Here is a 21,820-nt window from a genome sequence, read left to right on the forward strand (position 1 = left end):
AAATCTGGCAGTAGAATGCTTGTCATTCAGCCCCAGGAACCCTCCTGTCTCTCCTTGCACTCAGTGCTGGGATTATAGACACACATACTACAGCCATATCCTGTATGTTACACAGGTATCACCATACATGGCTTTTTGCATGGAAATTAAGACTGTGGACTCAGCTACTCATACTTACATGGCCAGCCTTTTATGAAATTAGCCATCTTCTTAGCCCCAGAAGAGTGGAATTTAAGCCTAGAAGAAACTTCATTTTCCCTTTTCTTTGTTTCCCCTGTTTCTGGGCAATGGACCAGGGCCTTGCATATGTTAAGTGAGCCTTCTTCCATTGAACTGCATTTCCTTCCTTCCTTTGATGTTTTACTGTTGGCATTCTTGGTTTTTGTTGTTTTGTTTTGTTTTTGTTTGTTTGTTTGTTTTTCAGCAAGATATCATGGTAATGAAGCCAATAAACCTGGAAAAACTTAGCGGTGCTTGGCACACAAGTAACCTTTCTGTATTCCTGTTGCTTTCTTCCAAAGGCAATCCCTCATGAGAGATTTCTTTCTGTTGCCTGCCCAGCCCATGATATCAGTGAAGTGCTCTCCCTTCCACCTGAAGTCACACTGTGTGCTGATGGGAGATGCCGCTCATGCCATTGTCCCATTTTTTGGGCAAGGAATGAATGCGGTGAGTTCTTTTCCTGTAGGATGGCTCCTAGAACACTCCAAGTCTACCTCCAGCAGTAAATCCTCAATAAGAGCTCTAAACCATCTTCACTGTTCCAAGAACACAGCCCACTGGCTCGTCTCTCCAGCTGCTCAGTCAGGGTGATTTCAACTCCACGAAGGATCCAGACTATTTGATACACTAACTCAGTAGAGGAAAGCACAGCTTCCAATGGAATACTACTCCCTTCATGACAATTTTGCTATCCTAGGTAGAAAGAGATTTGTAAGATGTAGTGCTGCTTTATTAGATGTTAATGTTGGAGAATCTCATTAACTTCTTGCATGTTTATACATGTACATGTGACAATAGCTTAGCAATCACTAGTCATATTTTGCTTGAATAATAAACTATATTCCAAGTAAAATATGCTTGTAAGCTTCTCACAAAGCAGTTGCAAGCCCTTTGATTCATAAGACAATACGCAAAGCATCAGTTGTAACATTGTGTACATATGCCCAGGTTCCAGCATTAGTTCAAATCTTGCCTTCAGGAGTCACTACACAAAGTATTTTGCATAACGTACCTGATCCCCACCCATTCACTGTAACGCTACAGTTTTATTAGGTGTCCATTCCAATACTTGTAGAGAGAAGACACATTATTTTTAAGTAAAAATTTAAAACCGTTGTCTTGGCCTTATTTGTGATCACATGTTTCTAAGTTGCCACGCCTTAAAGAATCTGCAGACATTACTTATTTCAAATGCTATCACTATATTTGATATGAAAATATATTTTTTGTTGTGTCTAAAACTGCAGTTTGAATTTGTAGATAATGGAAGTACAGTACTCAGGGTTCCTATTCTTTGTCGCACTGTCATCTTACTAGTTCCTGAAGTTCTTCATACTCAACATTTGCATTAGGTTTGAGTTATAGGAACTAAGTTAATTTGACCCTACTATTAATTATTTTAGCGGCAGTGGGGATTGAACCTAAGGTCTATTGTGTGGCAGGTGCAGTCCTCTACTGTTGAACTATATGCTTAGATCATAAAATCATTCTAAACACGAATCTTAAAGGCCTGAATAGTTTAAAACTAACTCATGGTAGAGAAATGTAATTATTAGTCTTAAAGAAGCATTGAGATCTACCCACATCACAGATGTATTGATCTTTCCATTAATTTCAGAATCACTATACTCATTACAGATATCAGTGGGGCAAAGACTGAACCACGGCCCAGCTGCTGGTCTTTGCATCATGATTAGATATCAGATAAGAACCTATCGGTTATGTACTAAGGATCCACAGCCTGTGCGTTATACCTGCTAATACTAGTTCTGTTCATAATTGCTATAAGATGTTTCATTATTTCTGCCTCATCTTTGACCCATTTCTCTTGTTTCAGGGCTTTGAAGACTGCTTGGTATTTGATGAATTAATGGACAAGTTCAATAATAATCTTAGTAAGTGCACCTTCTCAGTGGGACATGGACTAGGCCAGGTGACTAATGGCGAGCCTATTTATGATCCTGGCATGTGAATAACATCTCTGCCACAGGCATTGCTTATCCCAGACAGTGAGCATTCAGAGAGGAAAGCCCAGGATTCAGGGAGCTCCATCCATACTGGTCACCTCTCCATTACTGTAACAATGCCAGGGGTAATCAACCTAGAGAAAAGGCTCACTGTGGCTCTCCATTTCAGAAGTTCTACTCTGTGATCAGTTGACCCCTTTGCACTAGGCCTGTGGAGAGGCAGCATCCCGGTGAGGCACCAGGACCACTCACTCACCAGGAGGTCTGGAAGTGAAAGAGAGACTGTGACCCACAGTCCCCTCCAAGGGCATGCCTCCAGTGACCCAAGGGTCTCTTGGCAGGCCTCACCCCTGCAAGGCAACCCTTACCTGGAGAGCAAGCATGTCATACGTGGGCCTTCGAGGGACACTATGACCCACCCTAAGACCAGGACCCTGCAGTGATTCATCCACAGATGAAAACTCAGGGCAGCAAATCATGGTGGAGCTGTGCACCTCTCTCTCCCTTCCCGCCTCAGTAGCCCACATGTGCTTACAGCCTTCACAACACACCCTCATAAGCACTTAAGCTCCCAAAGATGCACAAGAAAGGGTAATAAATAAGGAGTAAGCATCATGTAAAGGCACTGCATGAGCACAGAGTTACTTGTTTTTTATAATGAGAGACACAACATGAAGAGGAAAAGATTCAGTTTACAGAGTGAGGATCTATGGGAGTTCGTGGGACTGGGATGCTGTGGAGTCAGAGGTATGAGGCAGAGTGCATCCCAGTCAGGAAGCAGAAAGACTTGCTGGCATTTGGTCTGCTTTCTCCTTTTTGTTCATTTTATTATGCCAGCACGTTGGGTAGTGCTCCCTGTACTAAGGGTAGGTCTTTTCTCTTCTTTCAGTTCTGCCTCTCTGAAAATCATTCCTATAAACACACACCCAGAGATGTGTTTCCATGGTAATCCTAAATCTGATCAAGTTCACAGTATAGATTAACCATCACTGAATTATTTTCCATTTGTGAAATATGGGAAATGACAATTTTAACAACCAATTGTCTAAAATGAGCTTTATTTTAAGATTTATTTGATCACAACAGGAAATACTCTATAGGCATTGCTCAATACTTGTAGACTGTTGGGGTAATCAATAGTTTTACAAGATTAATACGTTGCTAGTGGGAACACTGCTTAGTTTGACCTAGCTGGAGACCAGTATATATTTTTTTAACATTTTATTTTATTTTGCTTTTTGAAAATATTTTTAATGCATATGAGCATGCAGAGTTATTGTTTCTATAACTAGAGAAGCGACTAAAGTAGCATAGATACCCTTGGAGGCCAGAAGAGGGCATTAGATCTGAACTGAGTTATAGGTGGATGTGATCCACCCACAGTGGGTGCTGGGATTTGAGCTCAGGACATCTGGAAGAGCAGCCAGTGCTCCTAACCACTGAGATATCTCCACAGCATTTATTTTTGGTAGATTGTTTTAAATACATATATATTTTATTTAATTTTGGCTTCTAGGTATGTGCCTTCCTGAATTCTCAAGATTTAGGATCCCGGATGACCATGCAATTTCAGACCTATCTATGTACAATTACATAGAGGTGAGCAAAGTTTGGCTCCATATGATGGTTAACCTATAGACTAGAAGGCTCTTTTATTTTCCTTTGCTCCATCCCTATCTCCTATATGCTGTATAAAAATATGTATGGACAAGAACACACGTGTATACACAAATAGACTCGTGAGCATGCACCTGTGCGCGCACGCGCACACACACACACACACACACACACAAGCAAACACAAAACAATCTTTAAATATAGGTAGAGTGTTACTATGTAGCCAATGGCAAAGACTCCTACACATCCTGTCTGCCTACATTTCAGGAATACATAGAAAACAGCCAGATAGCTAAGGATGACAAAATATCTAAAATTTCACAAATCCAAATTTCAGGCATTTAGGATTTGGCCATACTCTATTCTCCTGGAATATGAATTTAAGATACATTAAAATAATTGTGGGACCTTAAAAATATTGAATGACTTTTTAACAGGATATCCTGACTCTTTAGAACACCATAGAATAAAAACAATGTGTCAAACCAACGGAATTCTTGATCAGAAAGCTGATCCCTTTTAAGACTTATACATTCATTCCATTATACATTCGTGAAGAATGGTTGTTGTTATTGCTTTAAAAATAGTGGAATGGAAAAAAATTTACACAATAAACAGGGGAAACTGTGACCGTTCTCATTTCTCTTGAAGACAGAAAGAAATAATGTGGACTTCAACTTGTGCATAGTTGTGTCACATATGACAGAGTTCTAGAAGACTCTGGAAGACATCATTGATATCTATTGCCTGACTTTAAAAGTAGGTCACAGGCTAAGAGACAATTCTGGATGAGGGCACTTGCTGCCCAAGCAGGAAGGCCTCCGTTCCTTTCCCCAGGAAGCATGGGAAAAGAGCTGGGTATAGTCATGCACTTTGTAGCTACAGAGTGTGAGGGCCTTGCTTGATGTGAGCAAATCTCCAAGTTCAGTGAGAGACTCTGCCTCCTGGAATAAGGGGGAGAGTGACAGAACAGGACACACTTCTAGTCTCTGCATGCACATGCATATAGAAGTGTGCAAACCTACACATGTGTGTATGTGTGTATACATGCTCATGTAAGCACACACACACACACACACACACACACACACACACACACACAGCAAGACCCAGATGGCTACAACGCTCTTGTTCTAAGATGTAATATAAACAAGGACAGACATGGCTGTAAGTAATCCTTGTTGCCCATTAAGTAGCGGGCAACAGAAATTGATCAGATCTGTGAGCTCATAGGTCGCTAGAAATTCTGGTTCAGTAAATCTTTTGTCAAAACAAAGGTTTTTACATTGTAATTGTCTTCTGGGATAAAACCAGACGAGATTTTGTTCATTTTCAAGGTAATGTCTTGTACTACTAAAATTTGTTAAGAGGCCTTGGAAATAATTATTTGGAAAATGAGATTTTATTTGACTCTTTTGTTAGCATCTGTGATTGTGACAACTGTGAATGAAGAACAGTAGTATGTTGTTATAAGGAAATAGAGGTGCTTCATTCCAGATAGTCTTTTTAAGACTCATGTCATTACAGATGCGAGCGCATGTCAACTCTAGGTGGTTCCTGTTCCAAAAGCTCCTGGATAAATTTCTTCACGCGATCATGCCCTCTACCTTTATCCCTCTCTATACCATGGTAAGTACTGGATTAAAGACTTCCCCTCACTAGAGGACCTCTGTTTAGCTATTGAAGAACACACCAGATGCTTTTTAAATCTCCCTGCAGGTCGCCTTCACCAGAATAAGATACCATGAGGCAGTGCTGCGTTGGCATTGGCAAAAAAAGGTTGGGAAAAAAAAGCTATTGAAAAACATGATCTGTTGAAATGTCATACAGTTTCATGGTCACACTTCTGTCAGGGAAATATGGACACGACAGGACAGAGACATGCTTATCTTCCAGATAAAACCTGTCTTGAGCCTACAGAGTATAGAGCACACACTCTACGTGATGGGGGTGCGGTGGGGGGTGCACGGCAGGGAAGCAAAGAGAAATTGAAGAGGAAACTGGGGCTGATATTTCTCAGCTTTTTACTTTGTATTAGCTACGTGATCCATTCTTAAACTTTTGCATTATGTGGTATCTTTGTAGGCTTAACTTGTAAAATTAGACCCAACTGTATCATTTATAAAACACTGCCTACTGGAATGTAGTGTAGAACACAGCAATGCATGCCTCTTGAGCCATTGAGCCAGAGGTGCTATTGAAAGCAGTTCCAATTCCTGACTGCTTTGGGGAATTTTATCTATTGATAGTTTTATTGGATGCATGTATACTGCACCAGATACTTTGATGAACAAGATGCTGTCCCTTACCCTACATGTAGCTCAGGGGCTAATAGAAAAGGTGGACAGATATGGTGGGGGATGCTCCATGAGCCACTGCAAGGAGAATATGGGAGTGGCTAGAGAATGAGGAATGAAGAAACATGAGCCAGGAGGCCCAGGGTGTAGGAATGGCTGTATGGAAGCTGGAGAGGCAAGTAGGACATTCATCATCCTGCTGACGTGGGAATAAGATGTGCTTAAGGAAATCTGAGAGACCTAAGAAGGCTTAAACACCCAGGCTAGGATTTTACCTAGATCCCTTCACTGTGTAGGGAATGGTTTGGAAAGAATCAAGATCTATCTGTAAGTTCTACCTCTGTAAAAACAAATACGAAAGGGCTGAGAAAGTTGGTTGCTCAGTTGGTAAGGTACTTCCTGCACGATTATAAGACATCCCCAGCACCCTCATAAAAGCTGGACATAGCACATATCTGCCTGTTCTAGGGGTGTGGGTGGGGCCAACTCCAGGGACTTGCTAGCCATAACCGTGAGCCTCAAGTTAGGTGAGAGAAAGTTTTGGATTTTTGCTGTGCTTGCAGGTGATAAACAGAGGACTCTTTGTCCTTGGGTCCCTGATAGCCATTGGAGGCTCCTACCTACTTGTGCACCATCTGTCCCTGAGACCTCTGGAGTTCTTGAGAAGACCTGCCTGGATGGGAACCACTGGCTACTGGACTAGGAGTACAGACATTTCTCTGCAAGTTCCATGGAGTTACTAGGACAAATTCATAGTGTCATAGTTCTGGGTAGCAAATGTTTGATTCCTCTTCAGTCTCAAGGGTGAAAAGCATGTCTCCATTGCATATTCAGTTCACTACTGGAAACTAATTGTCAGCCTAGAATTAAGTTTGGTGAGGAGTTTGTGTATTTGTCAGCTGAGCGAGGGAAGAATCTGTTTTGATAGGGTCTCATCAGTTTGCGTGCTTGGGCTGGGCCACTTTAAATTTAAATATGCAATTTTGGGAAGTTTCACTTCCCCAAAGAACCCATGTTTTTTTCCTGGAGAGGACAATATAGGATCAACAACACTGCTTGCCTAGTGCTACTTCCTCTTTATGGCAGTAGATGGGGCTTGCAGGCTCATAGCCACTTGCTATGGTAGAGCTGAGAATGAGAGACAAGGTGTTCTGAAGAGTTCCAGGATATATCTGTTTTATTTCCCAGTCTCCAGACCTGAGAATTATTATGTTTTTAAAAAGAAGGAAAGAGCTATCAATGGCATTCTAAGTGAAGGATGGGAAAGGGTTGTTAGTAGTAATAAATTTATAGCAGGGAGGAGAAGAGGTAGGAGGGTGTTTTCCAGAAGCATGGAGACACAGTTTAGTCCACTTCAGACGTACAGAAGTGATTCCTTGACTGTCCCACAGACAGACGCAGAAGTTAACTTCGTCATCAGAGTGCAGTGCACAGATACCCTCTCTGCTTCTGTCTTCTCTAAGCTGGCTGACTGGGACCCTTAGAAGTTCTTTTCATTGTCAATTCTGAGAGCTGCCATAATAGTTAACTAGGAAATCAAAACCTGAGGAAATAAAGATAAAACAAATTGGCATTTCCCATAATGTCAAAGACATCCTTGGGTCTTAACAATCTATGTTTGATGTGTTGGGAAAGAAAAATCATTGTTTTCCTGGTAAGGGATGTAGCACTGTGGAAGAGCGCTTATGTAACCTGCATAGGACCCTGGGTTAGATTCACCAGCACTGCAAAAATAAACAGAACAATTGTTCCTTTTATTTATCTTTTTGTTTAAAGATTTATTTTATTTTATTTATATGAGTACACTGTAGCTGTCTTCAGACACACCAGAAGAGGCCATCAAATCCCATTACTGATGGTTGTGAGCCATCATGTGGTTGCTGGGAATTGAACTTAGGACCTGGAAGAGCAGTCAGTGGTCTTAACCACTGAGCCATCTCCCCAGCCCCCTTTTATTTATCTTAAGTTCATTGGCCATGGCTAATATAACAGGCAGATTGTCAAAGGAAAGCAAACTGAAGTTTAGGAGCATGTATGTATATTTCATATGCATATGGGAGATGCTCAGAAAATGGGCTGAGAGATGACTTGGTTGTTAAGTATGTGTGCTGCTCTTGAAGAGGCTCCTAGTTCAGCTCCCAGCACCCATTTCAGGCAGCTCACAACTGCCCAGAACTTCAGCTCCAGGAGATGCAACCCCTCCGGCTTCCTTGGGCTCCTGCACCCTGGGCACATAACCACATAGACTTGCCTCTGCAAGAGAATTAAAGGTCTTTAGAGGCCAAAATTTCTGGAAGAGGCAAGGAGGTGAATAGGAGGAGTTGGAGGGAAAAAAGGAAGGGAGGAAATGATGTAATTTTAAGTTAAAAAAACAAAAGAATATTTAAAAGGGGGATCCGGGTAATATGCACCATTGTTGGGAAAGAGCTTAAATAAACATCTAGTACATTTTACAAAACATATCAAAAGACATGTAATCTGGCTTACAAAGCTCTGACTTACATCAGCTTCAGCAGGAAGTCAAGTTTTAGACACATGCCAAAGCAAAGGATTGAAATCCCTGGGCTAGCATCCTTAGGAGGTCACCTTGGCAAATGCGGCGGGGGGGTGGGGGGGGGTGGGGGGGTGGCTTTTCTTCTCTTGCTTTGCTCAGTGACTTCCAACTCAAGGTAACCCTGCAAAGAGGAGCATATGTGGGGTATTCTGTTCTCCCCCAGGTATGGACAACAACACGTGGGAAGGTGTCCTCTTCACTCACCTGGAGCCTACTGATAAACAATGAAAATTAAATAATAGATTGGGTGGAGCTGGTGAAGTAGCTCATGAGAAAGGAGCTTGCTGCCAAACCTGATGACTTAGGTGTGATCTCTGGCACCCACATGGTGGAAGGAGAGAACGGATTCCCACAAGCTGCCCTCTGATTTCCACATACACAGTATGATATGAATGTGTGTGCATACACATACACTAAATAAATGTAGTAAAATTTAAATAATAATAATATATGGTATTAACATACTAAAATACTTATCTTCACCTCTCTCTGAACAATACTTTGTTTATGGGGAACTCCTCCTCTGGTGTAGAACTTTTGACAGAAAAGTGGGAACTTATTAAAAAGAAAGGATACTTTGTCAAACTGATTCTGAGATGAATAGATGGTGGTATCAATCTACCCTCAATACCCAGTTTCCCATGCCTATTCTCCAGGGCGGTACCAATGACTCACATGACCACTGTGAAGACTCTGCTTTTCTACATTGCTTCCTACAGAATCTTCTGGAACTGGCTTTCTTGATCTGAAGTCCTGGCAGCTATACTACACACATGACAACAGCCTTTGGGTTTCAGATAAAAGTAGGGATTGATTTATTATCTCTTCAATAAATTTAATTGGTCAAACACACATCATGGCACAGAACAGGACTCAACACCGCAACATACTCCAGATGTTCTAGTCTTTGTACACGTGTATATGAGATTGTTATTTTTATAGTGAAATACATTTGATAAACAAAATGTATTATGTGCTTTGGCAAATACAGTCATTCAAATATTAAATCCTGGCATAGTAGACGATGACGCCAGATGCTCATCTTGTGCCACCAGGAGGTTCTCAAGTTATAAAGCACCCATTGAGTTAAAATAATTTGTCTTGCTCAGTCGCTTCTTGAATACAAACAACATGTGGGCGATTCAGATTTCCCACAGGGCCACAGAGGTTCTGTCACTATTACACCAAATGGGGACTCTGGGGCACTCCTGACAGAGACATTGTGTGGTGGCTGATATAGGACTCTGTCTTCCATTCTTATAAAGGACGCACTTGAATGACATCAACCTTAGATGCGCTGCTTCTGTCACTGTCCTCGACTGACAGGGACTCATCACTGGTGATGATAAAGATGATGGAGGAAGAGTTAAAGGTCACTTTCTTCTTTGGCCTGTCCCCATCTTTCTGTGACATCACGATGGGCCTGATGTGCATTTCACTCTCAGCTGCTGGGAGGTTTTTAGCAGGCCGCTGGCATCTCAGCAGGCGGAAGCACAGGAGCTGCAGAAGGGACCTCCGAAACTGCAGAGAGAAACAACGGAGCAATAAAGTCAGTTATTAAGGTGTGTGTGTGTGTGTGTGTGTGTGTGTGTGTGTGTGTGTGAACACATTTGATACCTGCAGAAGCCAGAAGAGAATATCACATACCCTGAAGCTCGCATTACAGGCAGTAGTGAACCACCTGACAGGGGTGTGCTGGGACTCAAATTCCGGTCTGCTAGAAGAGTAACCAACACCCTTAGCCACCTCCCCGCCACACTTACAATCTTGACTTAGGTTCTTTTTCTTTAGATTTGTTGCTTTATTTATCCTTGACACTCATCTAAGTTGTCTATCTCTCCTTGTTACCCAGAGTGGAAAAGAATGTCTGTAATGCCAGAGCTTACCTTTCTGTTCATGAAGATGTAGATAACTGGGTTGTACACAGTGCTTGATTTAGCAAAGAGATAAGAAACAATAGATACAGTTGGGGTGACCAGGTGTCCATAGCCATTGACCACCAAGAAGCGGGTCACAATGTAAGGCATCCAGCAGGTGAGAAAGACAAAGGCCATCAAAAAGCACATCTTTGCTACTTTCTTTTCATATCTTAGCATCTTGATCACTTGAATGGTCTGAAGATCTTCAACACAGCGAAGCTGTAGGGAGAAAGGATGAGACTGAAAATGACCCCTTCCTTTTGGAGCAGGCAAGTGGCCACCATTGTTTGTCCTGTCTTCTGGGAAAGTAAAGGACCACAGGAGGTTGACTTCTGACCTAAATCTTGCAGCTGGACCTGGCCTTTATCTCTCTGGTCTTCAGTTCTCTCAAGCTAAAACCTACTGTGGTTGAGCTGAATGAAGAGCTCCTTAGAATTTTTACGGTGTGTGTGTGTGCGTGTGCGTGCGTGCGTGCATGAAAGAGAGGGAGTGGAGAGGAGGAGAGGGAAGGGGGCATGAGGAGGATGGGCACATGCATCCAACAGTGCATGTGTGGAGGACGACCTCCAATGCAGGCCCCCATCTTCCACCTTGTTCCAGGTAAGATGGGGTCTCTCAGCTAGCCTGCAAGTTTCAAGAGATTCTCCTGCCGTATTTCTCATCTTGCTATAGAACTTATTGCATTACAGACATACACTACTACACTATACCTGGCTTTACCTAGATTTGGGGGATCCGAATGTAGGCACTCACATCTGAACAGCAATTGCTTTACTCACAGGAACCACCTCGCAAACTCCCTTTAATGGCTTTTAAATGCTTTTCTAACTTACTTAATAAAGGTAAAATAAATTATTTTATCTAGATTTTTGAGTCCCCAAAAGAAAACACAAAAGGCTCGTGGATGAATAGAAACAATTTCTTCATGATTGAGGAAACCGCTTTTTCGAGCACTGATTCATAAATTCTCCAGCCAGGTCACAGGGTCACAGACTTGTGCCATGATGGGCATTCTACAGAGAGAAGCCTGTCGCTTGAAACACGGGCAATTGTTTGCATGGAGTTCTCTGCTCCAATAATAACATAGGCTGAAGTGAGATCTCTTTGTTAGCCACATTCCCTGCCTTCACCCCTTCCCTTAGAATTACTCTGCTGGTAACTTGTTCCAAAATTAGTTATGATCAGTCATATAGACCTATACGTGTAGTGCGCATATAAATCACCCTAACAGACACGCAGCAGTTGGGAAATGGCATGTGGCTGAAATTAATATTGCCATGTTGCTGGGCCTGTGTGTCAGTTACTACATTCTCTTTGTGGCCAGTTCCCACATACAACCTGCTCATTGTGTGTTCCAGTCCTTTATACCTCTACCAGTCTCTGGTAAGTGGGTTCCTGTGCTCTCGGAATGATCTGATTCATAAATTCAGTGGAAACTGTAACTTTTCCTCTCCGAATCCTTAACTGTTGGGAGTGCTGTGGGCTGTGGACTGGAATGTCCCATCTATCTGCCTTGCCTTGCTTCTTTTGGTGTTAGAGGGTGGTGCATAGGGAGCCATGCCATCCCTTGCTGTCTGCTTAAGGTATGACTCATAGGGCAAAGTTCTACCTGAGATTAAGGCCCGCCCGCAGAGTTTTTCAATTCTGGGTGACTAACTGATCATCTAGGAAGGGTTTGTTTCTTTTCACATCAGATGACAAATGTGGGCATCGTTTGGAGAGGGACATCTGCAGCCTTCAACTCACCATTCGAACAGAATAGAGAATGTGGCCGTAGCAATGGGCTATGATGCCCATGGGCACCACCAGGCAGCCAAGAAACAGGAAGAGCACAAAGGAAGAATCGTTGGCATCCTTGGATCTCCAGTCCACGGTACAGCCCAGTCCATGTACGTCTAGGATGTACCTGTTCCAGCCCAGGAGAGGCGCGCCTGCCCATGCCAAGGAGTAGAGCCAGATATAGGTAATGGCCCTCCAGGCCCAGGAAAAGTTGATCACTCTGGCATGTACCACACGGATATAACGTTCATAGGCCAGCACAGTGAGGGTGGTAATGGAAACGAACCCTGCAAGAAAGGAAAGAAGAATATGGATAGGGGTAAGTCCCTGGAAAACCTTATGTCCCACCACAAACACTGTACAGAGAATCTGAGGCCAATTGGATGCTCTAGAAACAGCAAGAGATGCAGAGTGATAACAAACCAGGCTCCCCAGGAAAATCAATTAGGAATGCATTTATCCATAAAAGAAAATGAAGAATTAAAATGGCACATGGATTGTAGGCCAAAGACCAAAGTCCTAAAATCACCCAAGTCCCAAAAGATACAGCCTCTGTCCAAAGTTCTGCCAAAGAGAAAGAACAGAAAAAGCCGCCAGCTCCCCCGTTCATCCACTCTGTTTCAGGGCCAGCCATGACATGAAAACCTGCCGGGACAGGAGCTGCACTTTTTTAGCACACCTTCCACACCACAATGTCTGGAACACTCTAGAACCACAAGGCAAAAGAACGCTGTCTTCTTTTAAATTGTTTGCCAAGTGCTTTTGTCACAGCAGTATGGAATTAAACAAAGCAGCCTGAATAGACAGAGAGAAGGGCTCTGGTAATACAATGCACCATGCCTGGCACATCCCTTTGGAACCTGGGGTTCTCACAGGGAAGGAAAACAAGACTGGTTGTCAAAGAAGCAGCGTGAAGGTGATGGGATCCTGTTAAGAGTTAAGTAGACTAATTCCAGCTCTCTGACTATCTTGCTGCATAGCTTCTGAGAATAAGGTAATCTCCCTAGGTCCTGGATTTCTGTTTATATAAAACCAAAGTCCGTTCACATTATAAAATTCTGTGACTGGAAAAGTATGAAATGAAGAGACACCTTGGCTTGTGACTCTGCACCATGTGTTTCATGTGTGTAAGAGTGGAGGGGTAGGCAGTACCATTATAGTTTCTGATACATATGATGTTAGTAATTGCCAAATACATAATGGAGTGTTTACTATTTCTAGACCAAAAGAAGCCTGGGTTCTGGAACACAGCATGAAGAAACAGCACTTCAGAGAACAGAGACCAGAAGCAAATAGCATAGGCACCTCAAAGCAAACTACAGTAACAGATTCTGAGGGTTAAATTAGATGTGTTGTTCAGAAATCCAACTTTAGTCTATTAAAGCCTTACATAATTATTTACCTAAAAAGACATCTAGAAGCTAAGGACATAACTTGAGGTTTAAAATATAGTTGACTCTATGAATTTTATAAACATTTTTATTAAATATAATGGTATTTAATTTTATAATTAACTTCAAATGTTAGTTTGGCCTTTAATTTGTCATTGATTTCCATTAGATACTATTTAATTCTTCTTAGGCAAGAACATTTAGAAAAAGAATTTCTCTGTTGTAAATGAACAAGTCTCAACATATTTTAGAGATGAATAAATGAATTTTTAAAGGTAAGCCAACACACTGACATCGTAAGTGGGTATAGGCATCAATCATGTTCAAGTGTAACTCATTTATTCATTTACTGTTTATCTACATAGCAATCATGGCGCTAGGAAGTAGGCATAAAGTCCTATGGATAACAGTGTCATACAGAACTTCAAGTTCAATGGCAAGTCTGAGAAAAAGTCCAACAAGGAAGTCAGTGAATAGCAACAAATGCAAAGGTAGGGAATAACAAGGGCTAAGAGAGGGAGGGGACACAGGTCAGGACACTGACTTAGGGGAAGAGGGCAGGAGCAAGGCCCACCTTTCTCAGATCCTCCTGGGCAGAACATGTGGATTAATGAACGGTAGCTGTAGTCTGATTAGTCTTTCTGGGCGATCCACTTGAAATGACCTACACCACAGCCCCTGGTGATGTCTTAGTAATTCTCCCCAGCACTTTGTGGGTTCTGAGTAAAATTTATTTACTGTGGGCTGGGAAGATGGATCAGTTACTGGAGTGTTCGCCATGAGGACCTGATCCTGATTCCCAGGGCCTACACAGAAAGCTAGGCATGTGCCACATGGAGACAGGCATGTGCCTGTATGACATAGCCTACATGGTAAACTCCAGACCTGTAAGAGGCCCTGTCTCACAAAACAAGGTAGACAACAGAGCTAACAGTGAATATTGACCTCTGACCTACACACTCGTATTCAAGTGTCCACACACACGTGCGCACATACACACACACCTGAACACCTTCATCCTCTCATGTACAGATTACATGCTTTTTTTTTTCTACTTACTCCTACAGCTTTTCCCAGGAAGGTGGATGGGCTGTCTTGTCTTTGCTTTCCAGCTACTTTGTCAGATCATCAGGTGTTGAGGCTAATTATTTCACATTTCACGTAGTACATACATTAAGAACAATATGGAATGCAAAAGAAGTGGCCACTAACAAAGTAGGTGCCAGCTATGCATCAGGCTTTGTGGTTTCTGCCCAGGGAGTGGCATTATTAGATGGTGTGGCTCTGTTCAAGTAGGTGTGGCCTTTTGGGAGTAGGCGTGTCACTGTGGGTGTGGGCTTTAAGACCCTCATCCTAGCTGCCTGGAAGCCAGTATTCTGCTAGCAGCCGTCAGATGAAGATGTAGAACTCTCAGCTCAGCCTGGATGCTGTTGGATGCTGTTATGTTCTCACCTTGATGATACTGGACTGAATCTCTGAACCTGCAAGCCAGCCCTAATTAAATGTTGTCCTTCTAAGATTTATCTTGGTAATGGTGTCTGTTTTCAGCAGTAAAACCCTAAGACAGGCTTTGTGACAATCACTATACATACAGTGGTGCCATTCTTTGTGACAATCACGATACATACAGTGTGCCATTCTTCCAGAAAAAGGTATCTGTGACTCAGAAGAGCCAAGGAGCCCTGTCGGTAGTGGAGACTATTTTGAGAACCCAATTCTGACCTCGAGTCTATTGCTTTCTTCTTAACATTGTGTGTTTGCTCTCATGTGTACTATAAGGAAAGGGAAGAAGGAGTCCAGACAGTTTTGTGGAACAGGAGGGAGCCTAGTATGAATGGGGAAGGCCAAGAGGGTTAGCACTATCATATATATGTATAAACTGGGATAATTAATCCCCTTAAGGAAATCCATTTTTTTCTAGTTTAACTTTTTAATCCTCTTCTATTATTGTGTTTTCTTTTTTTTTTTAATTGGATATTTCCTTTATTTACATTTCAAATGTTATTCCCTTTCTAGGTCTCCCCTCCAGAAACCTCCTATCCTCTTCCCCTCCCCTGCCTTTATGAGGGTGCTCCCCCCCCCCCCCCCCCCCCCCCCCCCCCCCCCCCCCCCCCCCCCCCCCCCCCCCCCCGTCTTCCCACCCTGGCATTCCCCTATACTGGGACATCGAACCCCCACAGGACCAAGGGCCGCTTCTCCCACTGATGTCCAACAAGGCCATCCTCTGCCACATACATGGCCAGAACCATGGGTCCCTCCATGTGTACTCTTTGGATGGTGATCCAGTCCCCAGGAGCTCTGGGGGGGAGGGGGGTTCTGGCCAGTTGACTCTGTTGCTCCTTCCATGGGGTTGCAAACCTCCTTAGCTCCTTCCAATGATTGGCTGTGAGCATCTGCCTCTGTATTTGTCAGGCTCTGGCAGAGCCTCTCAGGAGACAGCTTTATCAGGCTCCTGTCAGCAAGCATTAAGAAAACCCATTTTAAACCAGCAAAATTCTATATGAAGGCCCCTATGCTGATTAAAACCAAAATGAACCCTATGATTGTGCCTTAATGCCACCTACTGGCCGAGAGTGGCTTCTGCATTCCCCATCCCTACAGATGATCTTAGGTAGCGCTATGTTGGTAAGGTGTGGGTTGTGACTATTTTAAGACTCAGTAGACCTTGAAAGACTTAGAGGTGTTGATCCTTCTCATCTTGATGTTCAGGTATTCCTGTAAAAGTAAGGCTGACTCATATGCTGCAGGAGAGGGCAACATGAGATGGGATGGAGCCACTGCACATTAGGGCTAAGGCACAATAACAAGCTGGGAAAGAGCAATCCTGATGGACTGCATGGTGGGGGTGACCTCACAAAGATATATCTGAAAAGGACCATGAAATATGTATTGGGCGGGTATTTTCGGTGGAAAAGAAACATCTACAACTGCAAAGTGAGCTCCCTGGGACTGTGATGTTAGAGTCTGGACAGAGACAGATCTTGGAAGAGAAAGGTGGCTGGCTGTGGTCCCCAGCAGGGATCCCAAAAGGGTGGTTCCATTTTACAACACAACTTTGAGTGCAGACAGAAACAGGATGCCTGCACCTATTGTACATTTGGATACCACCTGCTAATGACAACCTCCTGCCCAGCACTGCCCACAGGGAACAGACCGATATGCAGCATTCCAAAAAGAAAAATGGTGTCACCCGTAAACTTGCCAAAGTCATCTGGGAACATTAGCTGGGTTTATTAAAATATCAGAAAAATCAAACCAAAGAACTTATTAAACACACCAGACCAACAATGAGTGAAGCACCCGCACCTAGACCTGTTTAGAGGCTGCGGCCCTGTGAGGACTACGCTGGCCTGTCACTGGACCATCATCCATCAAAACATGGACAGGCAGAGAATACCTGTCGTTGGTACCTTAATCTAGCTAGATTCCCCATTGCTGGACAGCGGCCTATTTAAATTGCTGTCTGTCTGCCCATGGACTGGTTTTAGGTGCACACACACAAACTATGTCCTCAGTGCAGACTTTTAGGGGGAAATCCCCATTTGCCATCTGTTGGTTACGTATGAATCAGTGTATTGAACTCAGGTAATCAGGCTTGGCAGCAAGTGCGTCTACCTGCTGAGTCATCGAACCAGCCTTCCCTAACAATTTGTAATAGTATTCATTTCTTTTGTATCATCATCCACACTTTAAATTATCCTATGCTGTAATCCTGGAGGCTTCCTCCTTCCTCGCTGGCCACACTCCAGTCAGACTAACTTTTGAGAAGGGAAAGGAGCAGGCCTTTGTGAAGTGGGAGAAGGACGATAAAGGAAAGTAATGCCTTAGGGACCAGAAGCAGATCACCAGGGAAGACTGCAAAGGGAAACAGAGAACTGAGAACCAGGTACCTGGAAACTCCATGCAGCCACTGGGAGGTTCTGTGCCCCCTCAGACTCTGAAGGCTGCACACTACAAAGTCGGCTCTCCACAGTGCTGCTCATGGCATGGCCATGTTGCCAGCTGCTGGGAGCCAGCAGCTTTGATAAATGCTGACAATTTCTTATCGAGCAGGAGACAGGTAATGCTGTGTCTGGATCCTGGTGAAGTCCAGGGAGGCGGGGCTTACTCTGCCTGGGATAGTGGGAGGGGCTAAAGAGGCGGATTTTGAATTGATGAATATGAAGAGCTTAATGGAGTTGGTGCAAATGTATAGGAAGTAGATGAGGGCTACAAAGCTGAGGGCTACGGAGATGGATCTGTAGATAAAGTGCTTGCTGGGCAAGTGTCAGGAGCTGAGTTCTGATCCCTACAACCCACATAAAAGTTACATGATCTGTAATCCCAGAACTTCTCATATGTAAGGTGAGGAATAGACAAGAGAATCCATGGAAGCGTCAGGGTCAGCGAGCTTGGCATAAGAAATGATGAACAAGAAACTTTGTCTCAAAGATGGAAGGCAAGGACCTAGACCTGAGGTTGTCCTGATGTGTGTGTACCCATACTCGCACAGAAGAATATATACACACATATACAAACATATATACACCCATACATACAAAAGAATTAAAGAGCTGGGATGCAAGAGAGGCCCTGAAATGTTAATTCTCTGCATCAGCCTGAGTCCAACAGTTCTGTGAGATGCAGCTTGATGATGCATTCACTTACAGCACTTGCCAACAAACACACAACATCACACTGCACACTAAGCACCATGCTAAGAGATAAGACAGAAGTTATAAAAGAAATAGGTAGGAAACAATGCGATAAGTTCTATAGGCGTTAAATAAATAAAAGAATATGTTTGAGGCCATTGGCCTATATTAAATTACAGCTTATTTTTATAATTATCCATTTGATACCAAGAAAGTTACCGTATCTGGGAAAAAAACAAAATGTGCTCTGTGTGTGTGTGTGTGTGTGTGTGTGTGTTTGTGTGCTTTGTTGCTTTATTTAGAATGTGAATGAACTTGATAAACTGTGAGTGTTTTCCTGCTTCATTTAGAATGTGAATGAACTTGGTAAAATGGTAATGCCCAAAGTGTTTTTGTACACTTGAGAGTAAACTTGCTTCAGGCTGGTGCAGAGGAAGCAGAAAGCACAGAACTGGAGAGAGAGCCCTTGAGCTTCAATACAGGATAAGTCAAATACTCCAGAACAACGTTATTTTCTACTTTGGCCACTAGATGGTCACATCTAGTAGCATATTTCTAGATCATTGTCAAGAGTGGATAAGCAATTTTTAAGGGAACAAATGCTTAGAGCAGTACTGCCTCCTAGGCCAGGTGTTTGTATCTGTTCGATAGAAGAGCTACTGAGGTAGGGCCCATCCATCACTTGAAGTAGCACACACCCACTTCAAGGAAAGTGGTAGGAGAAACTCCTTGGTAGTGAGAAGAGACCTTCTGTGGGAAACTGGTAGTTAAAGGTGAGGAGCAGGAAGCCAGGAAGATGGGGCGGAGCCTGCTGATCCTATCCAGGAAGAGGTGAGAATGAGCTTTGCTTATCTGCATAGGGCAAAGGAAACTAAGCCATTTGAAGGCTACTTCACAAAGATGCTACTTTGTTCCTTTTATGGGAAACAAAACCTGCTACCTTTTCCATCAAAGGGTTAAGTAGGACAAAAACCAAACCAAACCAATCCAAACCCTGCTACCTTTTATATCAAAGGGTTAAGAAGGGGAAAAAGAAAAAAAAAAAAAGAAGAAGAAGAAAAGATTAAAATTTTAAAAAGAAGTCAGTTTGCAAAAATGTAAAAATTCTCCTAAGGTCAGCACTTCTTTTAGCATCAAGGTTGCTCTCTGTGCTCAAAACTGCATTTGGCCTAACAACTGTGTCACTTTAAATTAGCCAATGTGAGGTAGAAAGGCACAGGATCTCTTTGTTAGGATTAAAACTCCAGCAGGGCCCTGGCTGGGTGTGCTTGCCTGCTTGATTAAGCATCCATCTGAAAAAGTAAAACTGCTTGCCTTGCAAAAAATCCTTTGGATCATATGATCATTTTAGTGAGGCATCAGTTCTGTTCCTTATAATTAGCAGCCTCTACTCATATTTGAACATTAAGGAATAGAAGTACATTTAATATGTTTGAAAACACTTGCTTGATATTTTAAGCAAGGTGGCAATTCTTTGATACTTTGTTTATGATGTCTATTTGTTTGGAAAACTTCCTTACCCCCTTCTCTAATAGTTAATTAGTTCATTCCAACCCACTAACACCAAGAAGTGGACTACTTATAGTGTGTCAGAGATGGTTCCGAGCAGCCTCCTGGATGGCTTCACTTAATCTTCTCAACACTATAGCACACATTGCCATTGCCATTTAACGGAGCCAGTTTTCAAACTACAGAGCTTGCTTCCAAAGTCCAAGTTTCAGAATCATCAGCATTTCCCTGCAAGTGAAGGAGAGTGTTCGGAGAGGAGATTTAATCTGCTCGCTGCTGACTGCATCCTTTCCATCACCGTGATGAGCTGCTGTATCAGGTCATTTTGTAAGCTTAGGATTTGCCAAGCTGTGCTCAGTTTCCATTTAAGCAATAACTCTCCAAAACACCAATGTGACAGTTGTTTTTGATTTACCTTATTTAGGTTAAAAAATGTTCTAATGAATGATCTCCTCTTTCATATCTACTTCCTGCTTTTCTCAATTTCTATTTTCAACTATTTCTTCTAAAATACAAATCTTTCTGGATAGTATACAAGATTCAGTTCCAAAACCAAAGAAGAAAAGCATAAAAGTTAGAATTCTTAAAAAGGTGTTTTACAGAGTTTGCTTAAAAACAAAACAAAACCTCTTTCAGGAACTGAGGAGATGGCTCAGTGGTTAAGAGACATTGTCTGGGAGGACTCAGATTTGGTTCTCAGCACCACTTTGTGGCTCACAGTTATCTACATAACTCCTATTCTAAGGGATTAAACATCTTTTTTTTTACCTCTATGGGCACCAGGTACACACATGGTATGCATGCATATATGTAGACAAAATCTCATCCAAATAGAACAAAATTTATTTTTCAAAACAATTTCTAGTAAGAACTTTAAAAATACCTATTGTTGACTGCCAGACAGAAGCAGCTGCCTGTAGTGACTCATAATAATAAGCTGCCTTATCAAAGCCATCAAGTCCCCAAAAGAGAGTCACTTGGTTGGCAGTGCTCATGCTTTGGTCTATGACTCTCTTCTCATAGTTCAAACATCTGCTGCTGTTTCCGTTCTTGTTTATGCTGCTCCTCGCTAGTATTGCCTGTGGTTTTGTCCATTAAATATGGTAATTTTTAAAGGGAGGAAGGAAAGTAGTTGTTGATGCAGCTGGTAAAACACTGGGCATGGACACGCTAGACACCCTGTGGTAGCTTGGAAGACACTAACAATTTCTCTTGCATGATCTCAGCCCACTATTTAGGTCTTCTGATACCAGCTCTCACTGGTCTCTAACCCCTTTGACTTCCAGCTCAGCTGTCTTTCTACAGCCCAACTTGGACAGATATCCCCGTTTTGGACTATTTACCTTGACCCTGGGTTGGCAGTCTTTTAGCTCTTCTCTCCTTCTTTCTGGGCAATTGCTCATCCCTGCAACTGTAGCTGAGGGAGACAGCCCCATTAGATCCCTCTCTGTGCTTATTCCTGCTTCCCAGAGGACACTGAACTCAAGGTGGACAGTGTGCTGACTGTGTTGATGAGCCTGAGGTCACAGGAACTTGCTTGAATGAAAACCCAGATCATCTGGCTGCTGATCCAAGGCCTTTTCTGGATTGTTTTTCCTAGAAAGATTTGTCCTAAGAAAGTTGACTGTGATCCTGAGGGAAGCTTGAGGTCATTTTAAATCCATGAAAAGAAATCTTCTTGTGAATGAGCTATGGAGTGGTGCTAGGGTGCCCTTCCTAGTGCAATGAGTCTAGTTTCTAAGTACACTCCAGCATGCCAGGTTAATAATTTGGCACCAAGGGAACAAAATGTGAGATAACTCAAATGAACAAATTAAAATATTAGGGAAGCCAGGCGGTGGTGGCGCACGCCTTTAATCCCAGCACTTGGGAGGCAGAGGCAGGCGGATTTCTGAGTTCGAGGCCAGCCTGGTCTACAAAGTGAGTTCCAG

At 42.8% G+C, this 21,820-nt stretch overlaps 2 protein-coding genes across 2 annotated transcripts in view; one reads left to right on the forward strand and one right to left on the reverse strand.

Moving 5' to 3' along the window:
• The window catches only part of Kmo (kynurenine 3-monooxygenase), a 29,843-nt gene extending 21,979 nt beyond the window's left edge, over positions 1 to 7,864 (forward strand). Inside the window, exons 10-15 of the mRNA XM_021170309.2 lie at positions 522 to 669; positions 2,060 to 2,117; positions 3,706 to 3,788; positions 5,334 to 5,435; positions 5,526 to 5,585; positions 6,667 to 7,864. Of these exons, the coding sequence (XP_021025968.1) occupies positions 522 to 669; positions 2,060 to 2,117; positions 3,706 to 3,788; positions 5,334 to 5,435; positions 5,526 to 5,585; positions 6,667 to 6,846 (631 nt within the window). The 3' untranslated portion in view covers positions 6,847 to 7,864. The remainder of the gene's footprint in view (positions 1 to 521; positions 670 to 2,059; positions 2,118 to 3,705; positions 3,789 to 5,333; positions 5,436 to 5,525; positions 5,586 to 6,666) is intronic.
• Positions 7,865 to 9,442: 1,578 nt separating this feature from the next.
• Positions 9,443 to 21,820, reverse strand: part of Opn3 (opsin 3) — a 30,945-nt gene continuing 18,567 nt past the window's right edge. The window contains exons 2-4 of the mRNA XM_021175208.1: positions 12,323 to 12,642; positions 10,544 to 10,795; positions 9,443 to 10,178 (exon numbers count right to left, since the gene is read on the reverse strand). Of these exons, the coding sequence (XP_021030867.1) occupies positions 9,915 to 10,178; positions 10,544 to 10,795; positions 12,323 to 12,642 (836 nt within the window). The 3' untranslated portion in view covers positions 9,443 to 9,914. The remainder of the gene's footprint in view (positions 10,179 to 10,543; positions 10,796 to 12,322; positions 12,643 to 21,820) is intronic.

This window comes from Mus caroli, chromosome 1, assembly GCF_900094665.2.
Source record: "Mus caroli chromosome 1, CAROLI_EIJ_v1.1, whole genome shotgun sequence".
Taxonomy (NCBI): Eukaryota; Metazoa; Chordata; class Mammalia; order Rodentia; family Muridae; genus Mus; species Mus caroli.